Source organism: Rhopalosiphum padi, chromosome 3, assembly GCF_020882245.1.
Source record: "Rhopalosiphum padi isolate XX-2018 chromosome 3, ASM2088224v1, whole genome shotgun sequence".
Classification (NCBI taxonomy): domain Eukaryota; kingdom Metazoa; phylum Arthropoda; class Insecta; order Hemiptera; family Aphididae; genus Rhopalosiphum; species Rhopalosiphum padi.
In genome coordinates, this window is record NC_083599.1 from 65,800,434 (window position 1) to 65,823,225 (window position 22,792).

Genomic DNA, 22,792 nt, shown 5'->3' on the forward strand with positions numbered 1-22,792 from the left:
ATCTTTCCGACTTCTTGTGCCTAACATGGTATTACTATGAACATGACATTTTTTCTGACTTGGTTTTTTATTACCTGCTGATTCAATAAGTGTGGGGAAATGGCGAGCAGATAATCTTAGTGGATTATTTAACGATACATTTTGTGCTCTAGCTGTTTTCGGTGTACCATGATTTTCGAGGATTTGTTGAATTAGTTTCATTCGAAAATCTGGCAATTTTAATTTTACTTCTTTTAAACCGCTAAATATTATTCCGGAGTTTAAAACAGTCATATCTAATAAATGGAAAAAAAACTTTTTATACCATTTAACCGATTTCCTTACAGTTCCATTAAAGCTCATCATCATATCACTCTTATCTACCAAACCCATATTATTATTATAATCTAGTATGCTGTTAGGTTTTGATGTAGTTTTTCGTGGAGTGTTTATTATTTTCATTTTGTGCTTGTGTATGCTTGACAACATAAACACGTCCCTCTTGTCTTTCCATTTTAGAGCTAAAAGCTTTGACTTTTTTGAAATGCCATATACACATTCTCCCGGCTTTAATTTCTGATACAGCTTGGGCATTCCCTTCCTATTTATTTTCACTGTTCCGCAGCCTCCTGTTTTTTTTCGTGATAAATATTTAAAAAGAGTAGGTGACGTGTACCAATTATCCAAGTATATAATATGGCCTTTATGAAAATATGGCTTCATTAGAGTAGATACTACAGAACCTGACATTCCCAAAGATTCAATTAAGTCTATTTGAGATTGAGCTCCAGTATACACCAAAAAATCTAAAATGTATCCAGATTCGCAGTCACATAAAACAAACAATTTAATACCAAATCTATGGCGTTTCGAAGGAATAAATTGTTTAAAACATAAACGACCTTTCCATTCCACAATGCTTTCGTCTATACACATTTTCTGGCCCGGAGAAAATGAGTTTTTAAATTTTTTTCTCAGTGTCTCGATAACTGGTTTAATTTTATAAATTCTATCACCCGGGATTTGATTGAAATTATCATTGAAATGCAGTAATCTCAGAATTAACAAAAATCGATTTTGGGACATTAATTGTCCAAAAGCGGGTGTTGACAGCAAAAATGATGTTGACCAATAATCTTTAATTTTATTTTTTTTCACGTGTGCCATAAGGAGGCAAACCGCTAAAAATGTATACATTTCATTGCAATTTGTGTCTTTCCAATACTGTAGCTTAGATTTTTTTTTTAATGTAAAATTAATTATTATAAACTTAAAATACTTGTTGGTTTGTTCAACAATATGATCGACAAAATGTTCATCAAAAAAGGCTTTAAAAATATCAATTTCTTTGAAGTTTTCGGGTATATCTTCTAACATGGATCCGGAATTCAATGAATCAAATAAAAAATGCTTCGGTTGAAAATTTGATAATGACGTTTTGTCAAATATCCATTTGTCAGAAAAAACTTCTACAGTACATTTTTTGGGGGGAATTATAGGCAATTGTCGATCAGAAGTAGTGCGAGGTAAAATTTCAGGAGGAATAACTACATTGTCTTCACAGACTATTGGCATATCATCAATATTTACAGTACTGCTAGCAGTAGAATGTTTTTCATTCAAAATATTAAAAATATTTTTTCTTAGACTATCAGACAAATTACCTTCAACTTCTGAATCAGAAGAACTATCATCAACATTATCGTACCAATCGCTTTCATCGCCAGATTCAATATTGGTAACTAACTCTGAAATTTGTTGTTCAGTAAGACTCATTGTAAGAGTTAACAATACACGTATCTACAGACTACAATATTATAATATTAAATATATAAATTAAAATCATGCGACAATTGTAAAATTGTTTTTGTTTGTCTAAAATATGATAACGAGCTTTGATAAAATCGATCGTTGTAATCAAAGCAGCTGTCGCCCCTTAGAATATCGATTAGGTAGGCAATATAAACTATTTAAAAATCTAGATGTCTTGATAAAAATGATAATAACTATTCCGTATTGATAAATGAAAATAAAATGATTAGTTGAAATTAAACTTCACAGATGGCAGCACATATTTCATATAAGGTATTTTATCGTAAGGAAACATAAACAATGAAACTAAAAGGAATTCGCGGGAAAAACGTATATATACGTCAATGCTCTTTTTGACAGTGTATTTTAAAAACGTACATATACGTCCATGCTCCTCAAAGGGTTAAGGTAAAGAACTTGAAACTTTTAAAGTAGGTACTTCTTTTGTTGAGTTTTTACTATATTATGTTTTATTTTTATTGATAAATATTTAAATATGTAACATTGCATAAATGATATAATTGATTAAAACCAAAATGGCAATTAATATTTAATTTAATGTTAAAAATATAAGTAACTTGAATGTATTAAGAAAACATATAGTATTACACCTTATACATTACAAAAAGTTTTCGACTGTTAATAAAAAAAATTCTATTTTCTAAACAGAATGTTAAATTACAAAAAAAAATTGTTTTAAGTACTTATTTAAATTTAAAAGTTGATTTAAAAAATGACATAATATTAAAAATGATGAATATCAGGATATGTCTAGTTAAATTACTTTAATATGAATTATATTTTCTATAAATAAATAAGTTAAGTAAATATAAAATATATAAAAAATGAAAATATAATACAAGATTTATCTATAGTCATTAGTTTTAAAATTTAGCCATTAGATCATTATTTGGAAATGAGTTTTATAAATGTACGATGGCATGATGTGCTGATAGTATTTTACTTACTTAAGAAATCAACTGAATTCCAATTTTCAACGAGTGTCAGCCGTAAAGAATCAATAAACGAGCACGAGTCACGATGAAATAAAAGATAGATAAAAATTATACGAAATTACGATTTAAAAAATGTCGCCGATGGGATTAAAATATAAAACAAAACTGTAACATCATTTGACATGTCCAAACTGGAAAGCAAGTGCGTCCGGTATTGCATTGCTCGTACTCGCCGGACACATTTATTTTGAAAACAAATAATTTTGTTTCTTATCGCATCGGCTGTGCGAACATTGAGATGACGTTATAAATATATTTTATATATTTTATATTTATAACTATTACTAAATTATAATTTTTAGGTATATTGGTATATAATAATTGTTTAAGTATTATATTTTATTTAATTACTTATATCATCATAGAGTTATTGATATAAGAGGTCCAAAAACGAAGCGTTTTATTATTATGGAATAAATGGCACCTTAAATATAAAGATAGGATAAAGAATGGAATGTAGTAGCTAAGCAAACTAAAATGGGTAATAATTAAGAGGACGTCGTACCGGCATATTTCAGTATCAAAAACATGATCGCGTAGATTCAATATTACCTGTTCCTGAGTAGTTTTAGAGCTAAGACACCTATTATCAAAATAAAATAAAACAATATTTTGGAGGGCATCTCATCGGGGTTTTATATAATATTTAGTTTAAAAAAAGATACGGCCATTTAAAAAATGAAAAATAAACGTTTTTTATAAATGCAATATCAAACAGTGTAATTAACATAATGAAAATTCCCGATGAGATGCGCTCGTAAATATTGTAAGCTTTCATTTCGATAATAGGTGTTTTTACTCTAAAATCATTGTAGAGTGGTTGATTTACAATCTAAGTTTTATGCCGTAAACAGACAATTTACGGCCGACTAGTGCTGCTCTATTTCTATTACGGCAGCATTCGATAACGTTCGTTACCCCCGACCCGTAAAAACTACCGCCTCCAAGTATATAACTGGTTTTTGAGAAGTACTCACCGCCAGCGACAAACTATAAATAATATTGAAATTATAGATAAAGGCGACATAACAATAATAATAATTATTTTTAATATTTTACTACGAAACCATTGGTATAATATATATAATAATATCATTGGTTATTTCATATTTGTAGTATATTGACATATTGTGTAATGTGTACCTACTACCTACTATAAAATGTATATTATATTATTGAAATATAAGTTATAAACGTGTATCAAATTATTTGCTCGTGGTCATTGAAGACACGTGAATTTGTATTCACGAATCACGACTTAATTTGTTAATTTGTACTCAAAATATTTTATTTTACCGACTACCTATCTACTATTTTGTAAAAGTAAAATATTAGCATAGGAAACAAAAAAAATAATGTTAAACGTGTTACTAAAAAACGCTTAACTCGTATTCTGGTAAATTGTCGAAAAAATAAAGACAATGAAAGGTAAGTTCAATATTTTACAATTGTACAATGTTATTCTGATATAGTATTATAATCTATAAATTGTAGTAGGTAAGTACTATTTATTTTAATTAAAGTTTCAAAACGAAAACATATTTTTATTATTTTTAAAGAGACAACTAGCAGTTTATTTAAATTTTTATTAATATTATGGTGGTGTTGCTACAGTGATTTTTGCATTAGTTCACCACAAATAGCGAGTTGTGTAGAATTTACAGCAGAGACAAGTACACCAAATCTGAAATTGCAAGTACAAAACCAATTTGATGAACCTGAATTAACTGTTAAACTTACGGCTACTGAAATAAATTCATCTTTCGAGTAAAATTTATATTAAATCATATAGTAGTTTTTTATGTATTTTAAATGAATTGTAGTGTAGAGTCTAGACAATATTTTCATTATGTATAGGTGTGCTAAAATCCAGGACGAATTTATTGACTCTCACGAACTGACTGTCAGTTCAGTCTCAGAGGTAGAAAAAAGCCTCATGTAAGAATTTTGTTACCATCCATAATGTTTTATGAATTAAAATTTAAATTAATTACCTATATATTTATCTAGTGAAAGAGCAGGTGAAATAAATGGGTGTAGGATTGTAGACATCGGATATGTTTTTAGTCAAGTTCTTGATTGTACTCACGAAGGAATGTATGGATGTAATTTTATGAACATGGAATATATATCAGAATTTAGGAGAGGTTACTATTCACAATTTTTGTTCAAATGTAAAATGTGCAATATTCAAAAAAAAATATATTCTTCAAAATTTAATGAAAATCTTCAAAATCAATGGTCAATAAATAAAGCTATTGTAAATAGCACTATTGCAATTGGTAATTAAAATATTGATTTAAATGTAATGCTTTGCGATTTTGTTTTAATTAAATAGTAATTTATTGTACGAGTAGGAATTGGCTATACCCAACTAGCCGAATTTTCTGCTGGTTTAGAAATACCATACATGTCTGCAAAAATGTACCATTCATTTCAGTCAGTTCTCCAAGATGATATTAAAGGCACAGCTTGGTCAGAAATGAAAGCGGCAGGAGATGAAGAAAGAAAATATGCTATAGAATCGGGTTCTGTTGATAATAATGGTATACCACTCATTACAGTTGTTGCGGACGCTCAGTGGTCCAAGCGGAGCTATAAAACAAAATACGACGCTTTTTCCGGAGTGGTAAGTGTTTTAAACAATTTAAAAATTACATAATAAAATAAAATTCAAATAACTATTAATTAAATTAATAGACAAATCTATAACTAATCTTAACTAATTTTTACGTGACTTTAGGCAAGTATTATTGGATACAAAACAAAAAAAATACTTTTTGTCGGAATCAGAAACCGATATTGCGTAATTTGTGAACGTGCTTCTAATAAAAATATTGAAAAACCTATACACACATGCTTCCTGAATTGGAAACACGGTGCTACAAGTATTGAAGCGGACGGAGTAGCCGAAGGTTTTACCAAGAGTTTCGAAATGCATGGCGTTAAATATTCAAAATTAATTGGTAAGATACAATTACGTTTATTACATAAATAAAAATGTATAATCAAATTTTATGAATTTTTAACAACAAAATAACTTTAAATTTACGCGATTTTATCATATTTTGTAAAAAATTGGAGAAATAAAAAAAATGTGACCGACGATTTTTTTAATGGCAATAACTACAACTTATGAACATTCTTGTATTTTTCACTCCGTTCAGAATCTAAAAAAATGTTTTAGGTGACGGTGACAGTAGTGTCACAAAAAGGCTAAATGAAATACTACCGTATGGTCCGAGCCTAAGAGTCGAAAAAATTGAATGCAGAAATCATATGCTTAGGAACTATTCCCAAAAAATGTCTGCACTCACTAAACGGACAGAATTTCCTATTGCAATAAGAAAAAAAATTGCTGATAACCTTGTTAGGCTTAGAACTGATATAACCAAAGCTATACAGTATAGAAAATCATTAAGGAAAAACCATTACAACAGAAAATTTTAAGTAAGTACCTACCTAATTTATGTTATTGTTTATTACATTTTATTTATTTATTTGGGGCTTTTTAGATCTTAAATACGACATAACCAACGCACCAAACCATCGACTTTTTGATTGCCATAAAAAATGTGCTCCTTATTTTTGCGAAAAATCTGCAGATAACTTAGTTGATAACTGCAAGTCAAATGAAAATGATGGTATAGTCAAAGAAATTAATATAATTGTTTCTCGTTTGGCTAATAATGCAAAGAGCCTTATATTGGACGTAGACAACAACATTTGCGAACAATGTAATAGTGTTATTAATAAATTTCTTGGTGGCAAAAGAATAAATTATAATCAAAGGAGTTCTTATAATACAAGGATATTAGCAGCCGTGGTTAGTTTTAATTCTAGCGAGTATTTAAGAGCTGTAAAAAAACATATCACTCAAACAAGTCCTGGTAAGATAACATTTTTTTTTTTTAAATTATTATTATATACAAATGTAAAATAACCTATTAATTATTTTTTTTGTTAGGAAAAACGGCTAAATCATTTTTGAGTAAAGTAATAAAAAAACGTTCTGCTTGCCAAAAACGAAGACGACTTTCGACCAAACTTAAATATAAAGTAAAACGACGACCAAAAGCTAGTTCCAAACCAGACGAACATTATGGTAACGCAGACATATTAGACGGTATGTAATGATAAGCTCATATATTATTGTAAATTGTAATAAATAAACTTAATTATATCTAATTAATAACTGTCGTATTGTTTACGTTATTATAGGTATAAGAGAAGTCGATGATCCATCATTTGTAAAAGATATGGAACAGTTTCTGAAGTAGGTACTATAGGCAAACAACGATATAAATACTGAATACCCAATACCTAGCTATTATTCGTTTTATTCAATAATTTCGTTTCTAAAGGACTTTATATGACGTCAACCGCACCACAGTAGAAGAAACTACAAGACATCAAGCCGAAAGTGAAAACTGGAGGGCAGAAAGTATGATTCGACTCACCGCTAGTAACTTTGGTCGTGTATGCAAAATGCGTCGTAATACTAGTTGCAAAAATATAGTGCATTCAATCTTATATCTAACATTCAATAACAAGTTAGTTTAATGTTATACACTTAAAATACCGCACTATAATTAAAATGTGCATTGTTAATATTAAGAATATTTTTATTTCTATTTCTTTTTTTATTTAATAGATTCTATATTTTTTTATTTTATAGGTCTGTCCAGTATGGTAGGGATATGGAAGACGAGGCAAAAACAAAATTTGAAGAAAAGTTCGGTTACAAAATAAAAAAATGTGGTCTTTTGATTGATACGCAAATTCCATATTTAGCTGCTAGTCCGGGTTTAACAAGATTTGATTTTCTTACTATTTTCTCTAGTATATAATAAAATAATTCATTAATTAATATTACGATATTTTTTTTTCAAAATTATTTTAGATGGAATTATTGGTGATACTGCTATCGTTGAAATTAAATGTCCTTATGCTGCAAAAGTCACGGAAAATGAGATGGAGGCTGTATCCACTGGCAAAGTTTGTTTTCTACTAAAAAAATACCTTTCCTTATTTATTTTTTTAAAACCTAATTTATTTAACACAGCTGAAGTATTGTTCCATCAAAGAAAACAAATTGGTATTAAGTAAAAATCATATTTACTACTACCAAATTCAAGGACAATTGCATATTTCTCAAAAGGAACAATGCTTTTTTATTATATACACGACTAATTGGATGTCAGTCCAGATAATAAAATATGATGATGATTTTTGGAGTACACATATGGTCGATAAATTAAAAACGTAAACATTGTTAGAATTAATATTGATTTAACTTTTGTTAAATCCAATATTTAGTTTTTAATAAAATATAGTAAGTATATCAATATTCAATTTTATACTTATAGGTTTTATCTAAACTGTTTGCTGCCAGAAATCGTGGATCCTGTTTATAAATATAGATTTATGAAATCAGACATAAGAGAGTCAAAAATAATTTTACAGCAAATGAAAATCGCAAAACAGCTATTTAATAACAGATTAACGTGAAAGACGAAACACAAAAATTTAATATTAATTCAATTGTGTTATTTTTATTTACTATGTTAACTATATTGATTATTATTATTTTATTTTATTTTATTTGAATTAGAAGTAATAAAGGTATAAATACGAATCAAGCTATATTGTATTACAGTTTTTACGATCTATATTTTAGTGTATATACAAATGCTAGCAGTAACTTAATTTAAAAAATAGAAGGTGGGTACGCGGCGCGCGGTTATCAAGAAAATAGTACATTGCGACATATAAGTATTCAGAAGAACGTTCATATAATAATAAGCGACGCTCCCGAACGAGCAGCCGTCGACTGCGAATAGTGGGCGTGGCTTAACGCCGCGTGCTTGCGGATCGCGAAAACACCTAACAGCGCATTCTCTTGGACGTTGTATACGTTTCGCTTTGGGTGCCACGTCCTCTTAACGTTGATACACTAGGGATGTCATTTAGAGTATATTTTTCAAGAAACGATCGGAATTGAACATTAGAAATTTTATGTAAAGGAATGTTTGCACACATCATAGCCTTGCATAAATCATGTGAAAAAACAGATTTTTTGTTTGGCGGCTGTGATATAAATTGTTGTTTATTTTCTGCAGGTTTATTTCGACGAGCTAATAATCGTTCGTGTTTATTTGTTTTTATATGTTGAGTTACTGTAAATTTTTTCTCAGCACTTACTTTAACTTTGCAAATCTTACAATAAACCATAGTACCATCGGTAGCAAATGTATCTTCACCAAACTCTTTCACATACTTGTTAAATATATTCGCATTTAATTTTGGCATTGTGCAAAATGTTAGTAACAAAAACAACAAACGGCACGCACTTTCGTATCGATCGACACTTAATACCATACTAACGTAATATTACTGACGGACACTGGACACATAATAATGTTGATATAAAATTTAATATAGATACTTAAATGCCAATTACTTCGACATGAAACTAATAAAATATAATAATAAAGATAAGTTATCTTCTATACTACATAGTCTACACGGGCATCGGGTGGTGTACAATACTGGACCGCATCCGGCCCGAGAACCTTTTTTATCTTACTATAGAATGACGGTTTAGAATCTTTTGCTCTCTGTGGCCCGCTAGATTTTAATTTTCTAAGTTTTTATGTAGAATATGCATGAAATATGCACAAAATAACGAAATATGCAACTTTCTTTTAAATCTTTAAAATATGCAAAAATATGCAAAAAAAAATTTTCTTCTGGGGGGCCTATGATTTATATTTATATCTTGGTTTGCTATAAAATAGAGGACCAGAATAAAACATGCAAATCCTATAACTTCTCTGCCCTATTAATAAGTATTCAAAATCGGTATGATTAAGTCGCGTTAAATTTTCGAATTCCTCAGAAGGACCAAAGTTTAATTCCAAAAACTGATTTTCGATGGTTTGTCTGCAACAAACACATTCAAAATACTTAACATATAATTTTTAAAACTATAAAGTTGCTACTTAATAATTATTATTAAATAATAATTGATATGATAAATATTATTATTACAATGCGTGTGAAGTTGGCCCCCTCACATTTTCCAATTTTCTCCAAACCTACGCCATTTTTTTGAAAATAAGTTGAAAACATTTGAAAACTATTATTTTTACCGTGAGAAGATTTTTTGAGCTGGGGAGGCCAACTTCACACGCATATTATTACTTGATATATTAATTATATTTAAATAACACTAGAATATACTTATTGTTAAAAAATATTTTCCAATACTTACGTTGTTCTATTTCGATGAATATTTTTCATCCACCATCTTCTTTTTTTCCAAGGCTTCTTAATTTTTTTTTTGCAAAATATGTCAACGTAATTATAATACGCAAATGCACAATACGCTGTAGCGGCAGCAACCTCAACAGCATCCATTTTCGTTCAAAAGTAAAAACTTGATTACTGAACACAAAAATGCGAGCGACTGTAGTCACTGTAGCCGAGCCGCCGAGGCCGAATTCCAAAGCCGAGAGGCGAGAATGTACTGCGTGCACTCGCGCTTCCTCGCCTAACCTAAATTCTTGTCGAGTTTCGCCGAGACTGTCTCGGCGAATATGTACTGCCGGCATTATAGTTGTACATTTTAACCACCATATCGATCGTCAAACATGTAGGTATCTTAAAGGTTTATTTTAGATTAGAAGGATTATTTTATCTTAAATAGATACCTATAGCAGCTGTGGACCGAGGACGCACTCGGCTATTCATCATAATTTGTCGATAAGACGGCGGACGCACTCGGGCACTGTAATATAATTTGTCGATAAGACTGCGGACGCACTCGGGCTATAAAAAAGGTTAGGTACTCGGGATATCCCCGCAGAACGCGGACACTTTGTACTATACTCCGGCCCACGAGAGATCAGTACCGTCACGCGCATGCAGAATGACCAGCAGCGACGGCGCGGAACCTGATTTCCCCCACTATATGCCGCAATCGTCGCGTGCTACGACCTGTATACAGAGTGTTAAAAATGTTCTTATACTATACAGGGTGATGAATTGCCATAACACTATTTTTTTATATTTTGTATACTATGTTTATATATTAAGATATTTCAATACATACACGTCAAAAGTATAAACAAATAAATTATATTAAATATGTAATTGTATAGGTTATTATAATACATAGAAATACGTCGTCACAAATTTACAAAAAATACATAAAAAAAAAAAAAATAATAAAAAAAATTATAAAAATCAATCTGAATCATCGGAAGAAGTGTCCCCTGTGATTTGCATGACATGCGATGTATCTTCTTGATCCAATAGTTCATCCGTATTGTTGTCAACAGTGCAGAGTTTGTCTTCTTCTTTTATTGTATGACTTACAAAATTGGCCCACATGTCTGGCGTAACTTTTTTGATGCCATCGATCAGTAATTGTTTTACGTCGTTAATTTTGAATGAAGTATTGTTTTTTTTCACGTGATTTTTCACAACCGACCACGCCATTTCTATCGCATTCAATTCGCAGTGGTAAGGCGGAAGACGTAATACAGTTTTATTTGATTTCAAAGCTTCTTCATCGATTAGGTATTTGTCGTGATGATGTCTAATTTCCTGCACCTTTTCCAACAACAAATGATTCACCAACGACGTATCCACATTACAGCCTTTTGAAGTCAACCATTCAACAATTTTGTCTTTTCTCCAGGCTATTGTAGGGATGGGGTCCTTTTTTACAGAATGGTATGAAGCATTGTCCATTACTATAACCGAGTTTTCTTTAAGTTTGGGCAAAACTCCGCAAAACCAGTCGTAGAATGAATCACCATTCATTTCGTCGTGATAGTCTGCTGTGTTTTTTTTTGATTCAAAACACAGTAGACCACCCTCGACGAAACCCTCCGATGACCCGATGTGAACAACAATCAATCGCTTGCCCTTGCCTGTTGGATTTTTCGGGCCTGTCGACAGTCCTTTAACAAATGCATCTCTATGCGATGTTACCGTCTTGTCCAACCAAACCTTACTACAGCACTCGCCTGCATTGACCCACGTTTCATCCAAATAATAGATTGTACGACCTTCATTTCTGAAACGACGTATGTCTATAATAAATTTTTGTCGCCATACAATTAGATCTCCTCGCTCAGTAAGTGCGCTGTTTCGGGTTCTTTTTGTGTACTCAAATCCCAATTCCTTTAGAATGCGCTGTAAAGATGTCCTTGGTATAGTCGGTAAGTCTGGATCATCCCCGATGGCTTGAACAATTTTCTTTAACGTTGGAACTTCATTTCTTAACCAAAAACCATGAATTTTTTGCCTTATAGCATTCTTATCAGTCATCAATTTTTTCATTGATTGTAGCACGAATTTTTTTTTTATTTGGTGACTTCAGTTGGTTGTCCTTTTTGTAGTCTCGTATGGTATTAACAACAGTATCACGTCCAATGCCGGATGCTTTTGATAAATACGCAATCAAAGGTTTGTACTTGATATCCGGTTGCTCTTCAAGTTTGGTCTTATACAGATTTATAATCATGACCTTCTGTCTGCTTCCAACAAACTGAAAAAAATAAAAAATATAAATATAAATATTTTTTTTATTTGTATTTAATGAAATTTTTTTTAAAAATACTTATTTTAAATGATTATTATTATTAACAATAAAAAACATAAAAAATATCGGAAAATGAACTAAAAAATGTATAATATAATATTATATTTTAATTCAATTATATATTAAAAATGTAATACAATATTTTATGAGGTTACCAATACTTGATATGAATTTCAGTCTTAAAAACGTTTAGTATCTAAAATATTAAATTATTTAAAAAATTCTTACCCGTCCATTTGGATTTCTTTTAACAGGCGAACGTAATAATTGCGGATTCTCATTTTGAACAACATGTCTGGCAAGTTCATTCACATTAATGGATTCTTCGGCATTCATTTTTAAAAATTACCACAATACAAAAAAAATAAACAATATAAAAAAGTAAGCGCACGCGTAAATGTACAACTGCTTCTCACTACAACAGCCTGTAGATAGTTTACATTACGCCCCACAGTGTATACAGTTAAGCGTTGCGAGTTTGCGACCGTCACCGACAGTCGCCGATCCACTGTCGGTTGTTTGAGTGGGAACGATTGAGTGGGAGATGCGCGAAATCGGACACGTTTTGGTCGAATAGCGGTACTGATCTCTCGTGGGCCGGAGTATATCATATACATAAAGTATGTATTATAAATATAAGTTTTATACATAAGTAGTAACTAATAATTATGTATAGTGTTAATTATTAAAATAGAAAAAATAAAAATAAAATTGTTATAAAATATTGATTGTATTTGTATAATAATAATAATAATAATAATAATAATCTAAATAAACAAATAATCAATAATATCATTCAAACTACATGTAAAAATGTGTACAATATAAATATCAAAAAAATCAAAAAAAATGTCAAAAAGCAGTATTATATATAAATAGTATTTAGATGTAATGATTTTTAGATTATTAGCTAATAAAAATAAAAATAGGATAATATAGAAATATGTCAAATATAAATGTCAAACGTCAAAAAAAATATAATATTGAAAAAATGTTTAAAAAACTACATGTAAAAATGTGTACAATACAAATAAGTCAAAAGGTAGTATAATATGAAAATAGTTTAGTAATAGTTTTTACTAATACAAATTTTTAGAATATTAGCTAATAAAAATAAAAATAGTATAATATGGAAATATGTCAAATATAAATGTCAAATGACAAAAAAAAATATAATACTGAAAAAGTAGTTAAAAACTACATGTAAAGCATACGGAATTTAAAAATTCAATATTTGTTAATTCTTTTTCTTAATGCTGGTTACATAAATTAAATAGTTTATTATTGTCAGCCGTACAAGATTTTTGTCTTTTCTGAAGTCTATTGCCACATTCATCTAATTGTATTGCTCGCAAAACTGTCCAAAAACTCGGATTCGTTGTTCCTACTAATTTATTGAACGAACTATTCCACCCTTCACTAAAATTATTAGTTCGATGAGAATTAGACATTGTTTGATATCTTACATTCCAAATAGAAGGAGGATACCGTAGGTTATTGTTATTACCACTAATATAAGTTCTATCAAAGTATGAAATAAAAAGTACTAACTATTGAGAAAATTGTATATACATATGACTAATTTCAACCACAATGTCGTCAATAGGTAAAAATGACAATGAAGTCACCATCTTACACTCTTGGGAGTGTTTATTTGAGAAAAAATTCCTCTTTGCCATGTTTAATAATATGAATTATCATATTTTATTATATCGTAAATGGTAAATCATATTATCATTTAGTGTTTATTACCAAAAAATAGTGATAAACCGATAAGAAATGAATGAAATAATTATCAGTGGCGGCTTTGGGGGTGAGGCAAGTGAGGCGCCGCCTCACCTAAAATTTTGTAGCAAATTATACGCTAAAAGTATATTTCTTGACAATAACATTTCGCTAATAATTTTTAACATTTTTATGATTTTATTTGAAAAAAATTCTTCTTTACGAATTTTAATAATATGAATTATCATTTATTTTATTATAGTATAATATTATTTCGTGTTTATTACCAAAAAATAGCAATAAACCGATAAGAAATGCACGAAATAATAATTACGTAAGCCAACGCTCATATTTCAGCCGGCGGAAATATTCCGATGACGTCAGAGAGGCGACGTTCAACGTCGCCTCAGAATTGTAACTTGTGTACATTAATTACACACACATGCGAATGTACGCGAATGCGCGCGACTGTTAAATAAGCTGAATAGCGCATGCGCAATGATCTTAGTGAGGCGACTTTTTCATCGCCTCTGATACTAAAAATAGATAGTTAGCCCGCAATCATGTCTGCGGCACGTTCAACAATAACATAATATAGATATTATTGCATAATCATAAACCGATAAACCGTTATTATTGTCACAGCGCCTAATGAAACCAATTTCATTATTAGTTTATTAGTTTATATCTCGATCGTGTCGTCAGCAGTCGTCGCTCGTGTCGTGCTTTTTTGTTTAAATTCGTTTAAATTTTACTTGTGTTGTCAACTTGTGCTTTTCATTTAACATTTAACACTATGAATATGAATCCAGTGACAGACGAGGTTGTTATATTATTAGAGACAGAATCATTTTATGATAATATTATAAACATATATGCTAATCAAAAAGATAGGAGTATAAATTTAACATACAAAACATAATAGTTTGATATAGTTTTATTTAATTCATAGTTTCAGAACTTTGCATACTTAAAAAGTCTTTTTCAAGACTAGGTAGTAGGTAGGTATAATGTATACTTAAAAAAGTCCTTTTCAGGACTACCAAGTTTTAAAATGTTCACTTTAATATATTATTTACTATACGAAACAAGTATATTATTATAGTTATAATTATTTTTATATTTTTAAATTACATTGTTATGAAGTTTAATTTTTGTTATGAAGAGGGGGGGGGGGGTGATACATAAGTCGCCTCACCAAAAAAATACCCCCAAAGCCGCCACTGATAATTATTACGTAAACAAACGCTGGTGTTTCAACCGGCGGCAATGTTCCGATGACGTCAGCAGCTGAGGCTCCGTTCATTCCGCCTCGGATTATGGTACTATTGTGTACATGAATTATTACACACACAAGCGTATGTACGCGAATGCACGCGACCATTAAATAAGTAGAGTTGCGCATGCGCAATGAACATCGGAGGCTCGACTAACATTGCCTTATGTACTAAAAATAGACGCGGTATACAGGAATTATGGTCAGCAGGCATTTCAACGTAAAAACACATTATCAGTAAAGTTGTTATTGTTACAGTCGAGACACGGGACATTCCTAATTAAACCGTTGTCCGTTGTAATATCTGTTGATAATAATTTTATATTTATCATTAGTCATTTGACATTTCTGTATTGTTCAAATTGTCGTTACTCGCTTGGGTCTTACGTTGGTTCGTTAAAATTATTTACGAGTGCTGCAGTTTTTTTTGTTAAACATTACTTTAATTACTGTTGGAGTTATGTATCCAGTGACAGACGTGGTAGTCATGTTGTTGGAGACGCCGTTTCGACGTTGGAATTCTGATACTAAAAATGATTTACTAAAAGTTGGTAAGCCTATTCCGATTTTGTCAGCCTTGGCTCCTGACAAGAAACTAAGTAAGGTATTCTGTAGGTCATTTAATTCAAATTTATATCAAAAACACTCTTGGTTATGTGGAAGTCATTATATACAAAAATTATTTTGTTGGTCATGTTTGTTGCTGGGTAAAATGAAGTCTGTGTAGAATACTACTGGGTATTATGATTTAAAAAATTTATCTAGGGGTATACAAATACATCAATCATCAAAAGAACATATTCATAATCATTTAGGATTAAAAAACCTAGAAAAAATTGTTTTACTATACTAGATGTTGTTAATGAACATGGTAATTTGTTTAAAAAAAATTATAATGAAAATGTGAGATTGAATCGTTTATTTATGAAGTACTTAATCGATTTAGTTTTATTTTTGGGAAAACAAGAGTTGGCGTTTAGAGGTCATGAAGAAAGCAGTGATTCATTAAATAAAGGGAATTTTAGAGAGTTGTTTGATATGCATATTATTTGGTGCTCTCAAGAAATACAAAATCATTATAATAGTATAAAAAACACATTCTCAGGTATGTCCAAGTCCATACAAAATTCTAATGTTGTATGGGGGGGAGGGGTTGATACTTAGGTTGCCTCACCAAAAAAATACTACCAGAACCACCACTGGTCGTGGTGATGTGATACAAACTTAGTAAATACGGTGTACTAAATATATATATACATATGTAGGTATTTAACTTAAATTCATAATATTTGATGAGTCGTTCAAAAATTGGTTTTTTTGTGAACATTTTAGTTTTACAATATATTATCTATAACTGTAAACAGTTACAGTATAGGTAATTCACTATCTAAATCTAATCTCTATATTTATATAGTTGTCAGATTATGTACTTTTAAGTGATAAACTTATATTATACGATCGTAATTTATATACTATATAAATTACGATCGTAAACGTAGGCAGACTATGTGGTGTGGTAAAACTGGACGTATAATTTAAATTCTGAGGTAGTTGTGGTGGTGGCATGATGTTACTCCCTGGATGATATATAGGATAAGACAACGGTCGCTGTAATACATTGTAGCTACTTGTTGATTGAGAACTTGTCTCAAAACGCCTTGCTAGTGTTATTTGTTTAAAAATGTTAAGAATACCAATTTTGGCATCGAGTTTTTCTTCTGCGTTTAATTTCTGGAGTGATGGGACAAGAGATAAAGCAAAATTTGTATCTTCATCAACCGGCTGATTTAATGCTTTTAATAATGCTTCGTCTAACTCGTCTGATTTCGATACATTAGTCCTCTTTTTCCGAATAGGAATAGGTGTTGAAGTGGTAGGGCCAGTGTCGTTATTGTCGTTGTCGTCTTCGTCTTCATGAGAATCATTTGGTTCCAGGTTATCTTCTGTTTGCCGACTTTCCATACAAGGTAGTAAAAATAATAATTTTTCAAAATACACATATTTACGTCTCTTGGTTGCAGCTTGTCCTGATTTTGTGTTTTTTTGGGTGTTTAATTCTCTACGAAAACAAGTCCGTAAATTAGCCCATTTTTTTTGCACTTCATGACCTGAATAATAATAATGATAACATAATTACAAGTACAATATATATTGACCAAAAAAATTACATTTGAAAATTTAATTGTGTGTATAAAATATAACAATATACTCAAAAGTTTCATATATCCATGAATAACGAATAAAATTTTATTGACATTTATATAATAAAAAAAGTGGGCAAGTGGGTATCGCTCTGCTGTATAGTAGAGATAGAGAGTAGGTAACTGGTCACTATAATGGATGTATTCAATTTCAATGCAATGACTGGTATCATTGTATGCGAAAAAACGATTCTGAACGGAGATGATTTGTCAGTTAATGATAATTAGACATTAGTTGGATATATTATATTATTACCTACATTTAAATTGTAATATATCGTTATTATTTTACGCGATTTCGTAAAAAATTAAATTTAATATGCTCATAAAATTTTTTCTATATTGACGCTGGAATTTTTTTTTATAGTTACTTGAAGGAATACTTATGGATAACCTTGTATTAGATTTTTGAACCTAAAGTATAAATCACAAAAATTTTATGAATTTTCAACTTTAAAATTCCATGCAAATTTTCGCGATTTTGATATATATCATAAATATTTGAACTTTAAATGCTTATAAACAAAAATTGAGACTAACGATTTTTGATTTGTTTTACTACGATAAGTTCAACTTATAATAAACCTTGTATTAAATTTTAAAAATTTTTTGGATAGCCAAATTTTTTATCGGCATTTTAAGAAAAAAAAACTTAAAAATTTCAATTTTCTATAAGTAGCTTAAAAAAATTCTAAATATTTTGAAAATTTAATCATAAATAGATAACGTCAATATAAACATTTGGTGAAAATTTCAAGTATTTTCAATGATTCGTTTTTGAGTTACAGCAAAATCAAAAAATCGATTTTGTAAAATAATGGTTATGCGTAAAAATTCCCGTTTTCCCGTAATTTTTTCAGGTTTTTTCCCGACGATTTTGAAAACTATTGGAAATTTTTTACTTTTGACCCCCCCCCCCCCCAAAGTACCAACTAGATGAATTTTCCTTTTCAAAGAGGGGCTGAAGTCCAAAATTGAAGCATTATTACAAAAAGTGATTACAGACACAAAAATAAAAAATTAATAAAAAAAAACACACATCATTGTAAAATCAATACATTCATCACTCCGTTCAGAATCTAAAACTAAAAAATGTAATTATAATTAATTCTTTCCAGATATTTGGCTACCGGAGCTAGTTTCAACTCGTTGTCTTTTGAGTATCTAATGGGAGCTTCTACGCCGATCATACGCCGGCTGCCATGGCATGTATTAGATCGCGGTAGTGGTGCCAGCGGAGGGCGGGTCCCGCGCCCGTCGTCGTAGTCGTAGTCGTCGGAAATATAAATGTACATTTATATTTCGGGCAAGCACCAAGCTCGATTTTTTTCCATGACGCAATATTATATATATATATATTTTTATATTTTATTATTATACCTATATATATTAAATATTTTAATATATAAATCTAAAAATCATAATATAATAGTCAGTATGTTCCCAAACGGCGGTGTAACGTGGTTCGGTAGTGATTTTACAGGACCTGACAATAAAGTTGCTAGGTAACGAAAAAAATCAATTTGATGCTATAAATTTACCGCAATCTAAACAAGATTGGATCACACTTGAACACGACGTAGAATATCATAATTTATCAACTCAACCTAATATTGACATCGAAGACGTACGAAGATCTATAGAAAAAGCTATTTCAAACAGTGACAATACATGGGACCACGATAAATATTTAGGAGATATAGCAACTCAAGTTGGATTGTTATTAAAACGGACATTTGAAGACACTATACATTGTATCCACGACCAGTAGAAGGGAAAACACCTATTGATTGGTTTACCAGAAAACTTTCTAGAAAAAAAGGTACGTTATGCCACATAAATATCAAGGTCCTCCTCCACCCGAAGTGTGATTTTAAAAGTTCTTCTATTGTTACTGGAAAAGCCCCGTCGTTGTTGACTCCGTTTTTCTGTTGGGTTGCTTGGACACGTCGTCCAATATGCCCCCGGCTACCCTCATTGCCACTGCGTAATGTGGACTTCCCTCCGAAAATGTCCCAAGCGCCCTCGTTGACGCATGCTTCCACCAGTCCTTCTTTTGAACATACTGTATTTTGTTCCGTCTATATATAATCAAATTAATTAATTAAAATAATTAAATATTTTTTTAAATATAAATATACTTACGGAAAAATTTCTAACTTGATTATGAAGTCCTTCATTGGTACCTGGGAGGTGCACTTTTTTTGCGACACGCCCGTTTGTACAAAAATATCGCACAACGGCCTCCCAGTCGCTACCTCCGAGGTTGCACGCATAAACGCGTCCTCGAAGCTGTTTTCGTCTATACTTTCGGAAATCGCTACAGCGTTGCAACCATGTACACCGACAAGCTTGGTTTGCCTGGAGACAGGCGTGAGTGATGTGGACGTGGTCGTCATGTTCGCTGACGATGACGAATGGCTGTTTTCGGTAGAATTCAATATATCTACATATGTCATCAATGAATCGTACAACTCCGTCGCGTCCAGGTGGCACAACAACATCGGAGACGTAGCATACGTTTCCTGGCCAATTGTAATTAGTGAGTTGATCGGCAGCTCGTTGTAACACGTTTTGACTTTTAATCTCAGATTCGTCAACAATTTTGTATACTGTGGAATTAGTGGTTGAAAGCTCGTTGTCTCCATTTCTATCATCACCGTCACTGTCTCCTGTATATAGCTCGTCCACTTCTTTGGGTGTAAACTAAAATTAAAATAATAACTATAATAATTATTTATTATTTTATATTTATTATAATTGCATGTCGGGTATTTGTTTCGGTAGTAACGTTGTCATCATCAAAACTATTATCGTCAGTGGGTAAAAAGTTGGATCGTCGGACTCGGTGGGTAGGTTGAAAATCACTTTCATCAATTCGAAAAAAATCTCCGAATCCCGGAGATTTTTCCCTATGTTCATCTTCACCCACTTGAGTAAATTGGTGATTGGTAAATCCAACATCGTAAGTCGGCGTTGTTCTCCCTTCGAAAGTTCGGGTTGCTCCGTCGGTGTCACTGTCGCCATATTCGTCGGTACTGATGAACTTTTCAAGTTCTTCAAAGAACTCGTCTGCTTCGCTCTTTTGGAACAACGAAGTTCTAGATTCTGTTGAACTTGATTCAAGTTCCTCTTGATCCCAACTTTCGCCGTTTTGATTGGTGTCGACTATTAATTAAATTATTATTTATAATAAAAAAAAAAGAAAAATATTTAAAAATATTTAAAAAAATATTATTACCGTCTGTTCTGCTTGTAGTTCTGATTCTGTCGCTTCCAAAAAATTTGCCAATGACTGTGTTGGTTTGAAGGTTTGTGAACATTCCAAATCTAAAAATGCGCCTGATTCGAAATCACTATTATGGTTCATATTTAAAATAAATACGTAATATACGAAAAAAAATATAAAAATACAAGTACGAAATTACTCACGGAGATTTTAACGTATAATGAATTATGTATGGTGTACATACCCGGTTATATACTAAAATAATGACATAGATCAATACGAGATATAACTAAATCTACATGTGAGCAAATATGGAATATACTTCAACGGTTATTTATGGCAATTAAACAAGAAGATGACTGGATTAAAATTGCCGACGAATTTTATACTCGCACAAATTTTCCCAATATCATTGGAGCGATAGATGGTAAGCATATTAGGATGATACAACCAGAACATTCCGGAACATCATATTTTAATTACAAAAAATTATTCTCTTGTGTTTTAATGGCTTGGACAGATGCAGATTATAAATTTGTTTACATAGATGTTGGTTCTTATGGAACAGCTAGTGATTCAGAAATTTTTAAAACATCACAAATGGGAAAACGGCTTTCTGAAAACCAGCTTTATATTCCCTCCGGGAGGCATTTGCCAAATGATGATGACGGAAATGTCATTCCATTCTCTGTCGTTGGCGATGAAGCGTTTGGACTTGGAAATCACATTTTAAGACCTTATGCAAAAAGATATTTAAACTATACCAAGCGAATTTTTAACTATAGACATACAAGAGCTCGTCGTGTGGTTGAGTGTACATTTGGGATTCTCGCAAACAAATGGCGTATATTTCACCGCCCAATTGATGTGAATATCGACTTTTGAATCGTATTATAAAAGCCTGCTGTGTTCTTCATAATTATGTACGTATCAAAGATGGAGTAAAATTTACAGATACTCTCTACAATATTGTCCCATGGATAACTTAACGATAATTAATGAAAACAACCGTGGGCGAAATAATATGGACAGTGTGCGACAGTACATGTCTTCATATTTTATTTCTCCAGAAGGCACCATTTCATGTCAATATGACAAAGTGTAATAACTAACAACTATTTGGTTATAGGTAAATTAATAAAACAAATTCACTCATTTTAATTATATTTATAATGTAATACGCATAGTTTTTGTATTATTATAATTATTATAATTTAAGTTAATTATATAACTAAATATCCACATTTAATAATTTTTTAGTTTTTTAATTTGTATGTTAGGTAATCTAATAAATAAAACTATACATTATCTAATTCTAAATTTTACTTTATTATTTTAAGTGTAAGCTGATGTTGTATTATTTGTTAATACTAGATTAAAAAATATAAAAATAATCACTACGACATCGTTATCGCACCGCTGTGTCGTGGAAACTTTGATATAAGTAGTAGTTATTTGTAAAACGTGTTTATAATATATTTATACTTAACACAATTTGGTATCTATTGTACGTATATTATATCTATTATACTATTATTCATAGGCGTAACTAGCCCTTTATGTTAGGGGGGGCTGAAGTCCTAAAGAATTTTTATAGAAAAATAAGGTACCTATGGAAACAAAATTGCCACCATACAAATATAAGTCTTAATTTGTATTAATTATCTGAAAAAAAGATTACAATTTAGAATAATTAATAATGCATAAAAATTCTTTGTTTTATCTGAATTACATAAAACTATAAAATATATATTATACCATTTATACCTAATATAATAATAATATTCACATCAAAAAATGTACATACATATACAGTATACTTCTTTATTTTGAAATTTTTAAACTTAAATCATAACTTTATTTTTATAGAATAACAGTAAATAAAATAAACACAATAGTCTATATGTAATATGAAATATAATAAAATAGTTATGAAGA

General features: G+C 30.6%; 4 protein-coding genes across 4 annotated transcripts; 3 read left to right on the forward strand and 1 right to left on the reverse strand.

Moving 5' to 3' along the window:
- Positions 1-4,826: 4,826 nt before the first annotated feature.
- On the forward strand, positions 4,827-6,680 carry LOC132926519 (uncharacterized). The gene is made up of 5 exons (XM_060990883.1): positions 4,827-5,089; positions 5,165-5,436; positions 5,551-5,773; positions 5,995-6,257; positions 6,323-6,680. The coding sequence occupies exons 1-4, from the start codon at positions 4,903-4,905 to the stop codon at positions 6,255-6,257; spliced, it is 945 nt and encodes a 314-aa protein (XP_060846866.1). The 5' UTR covers positions 4,827-4,902; the 3' UTR covers positions 6,323-6,680.
- On the forward strand, positions 6,497-8,029 carry LOC132925380 (uncharacterized). Its single transcript, XM_060989781.1, has 7 exons — positions 6,497-6,519; positions 6,582-6,697; positions 6,775-6,933; positions 7,029-7,083; positions 7,172-7,360; positions 7,486-7,805; positions 7,873-8,029. The coding sequence occupies exons 1-6, from the start codon at positions 6,497-6,499 to the stop codon at positions 7,655-7,657; spliced, it is 714 nt and encodes a 237-aa protein (XP_060845764.1). The 3' UTR covers positions 7,658-7,805; positions 7,873-8,029.
- A 2,689-nt stretch (positions 8,030-10,718) lies between these two features.
- Positions 10,719-12,996, reverse strand: LOC132926366 (uncharacterized). The gene is made up of 2 exons (XM_060990717.1): positions 12,652-12,996; positions 10,719-12,369 (listed from the first exon to the last, which is right to left on the reverse strand). The coding sequence occupies exon 2, from the start codon at positions 12,159-12,161 to the stop codon at positions 11,058-11,060; it is 1,104 nt and encodes a 367-aa protein (XP_060846700.1). The 5' UTR covers positions 12,162-12,369; positions 12,652-12,996; the 3' UTR covers positions 10,719-11,057.
- Positions 12,997-21,190: 8,194 nt separating this feature from the next.
- Positions 21,191-21,739, forward strand: LOC132925381 (uncharacterized). Its single transcript, XM_060989782.1, has one exon. It carries the CDS (start codon positions 21,191-21,193, stop codon positions 21,737-21,739), a length of 549 nt encoding a protein of 182 aa, XP_060845765.1.
- Positions 21,740-22,792: the final 1,053 nt, after the last annotated feature.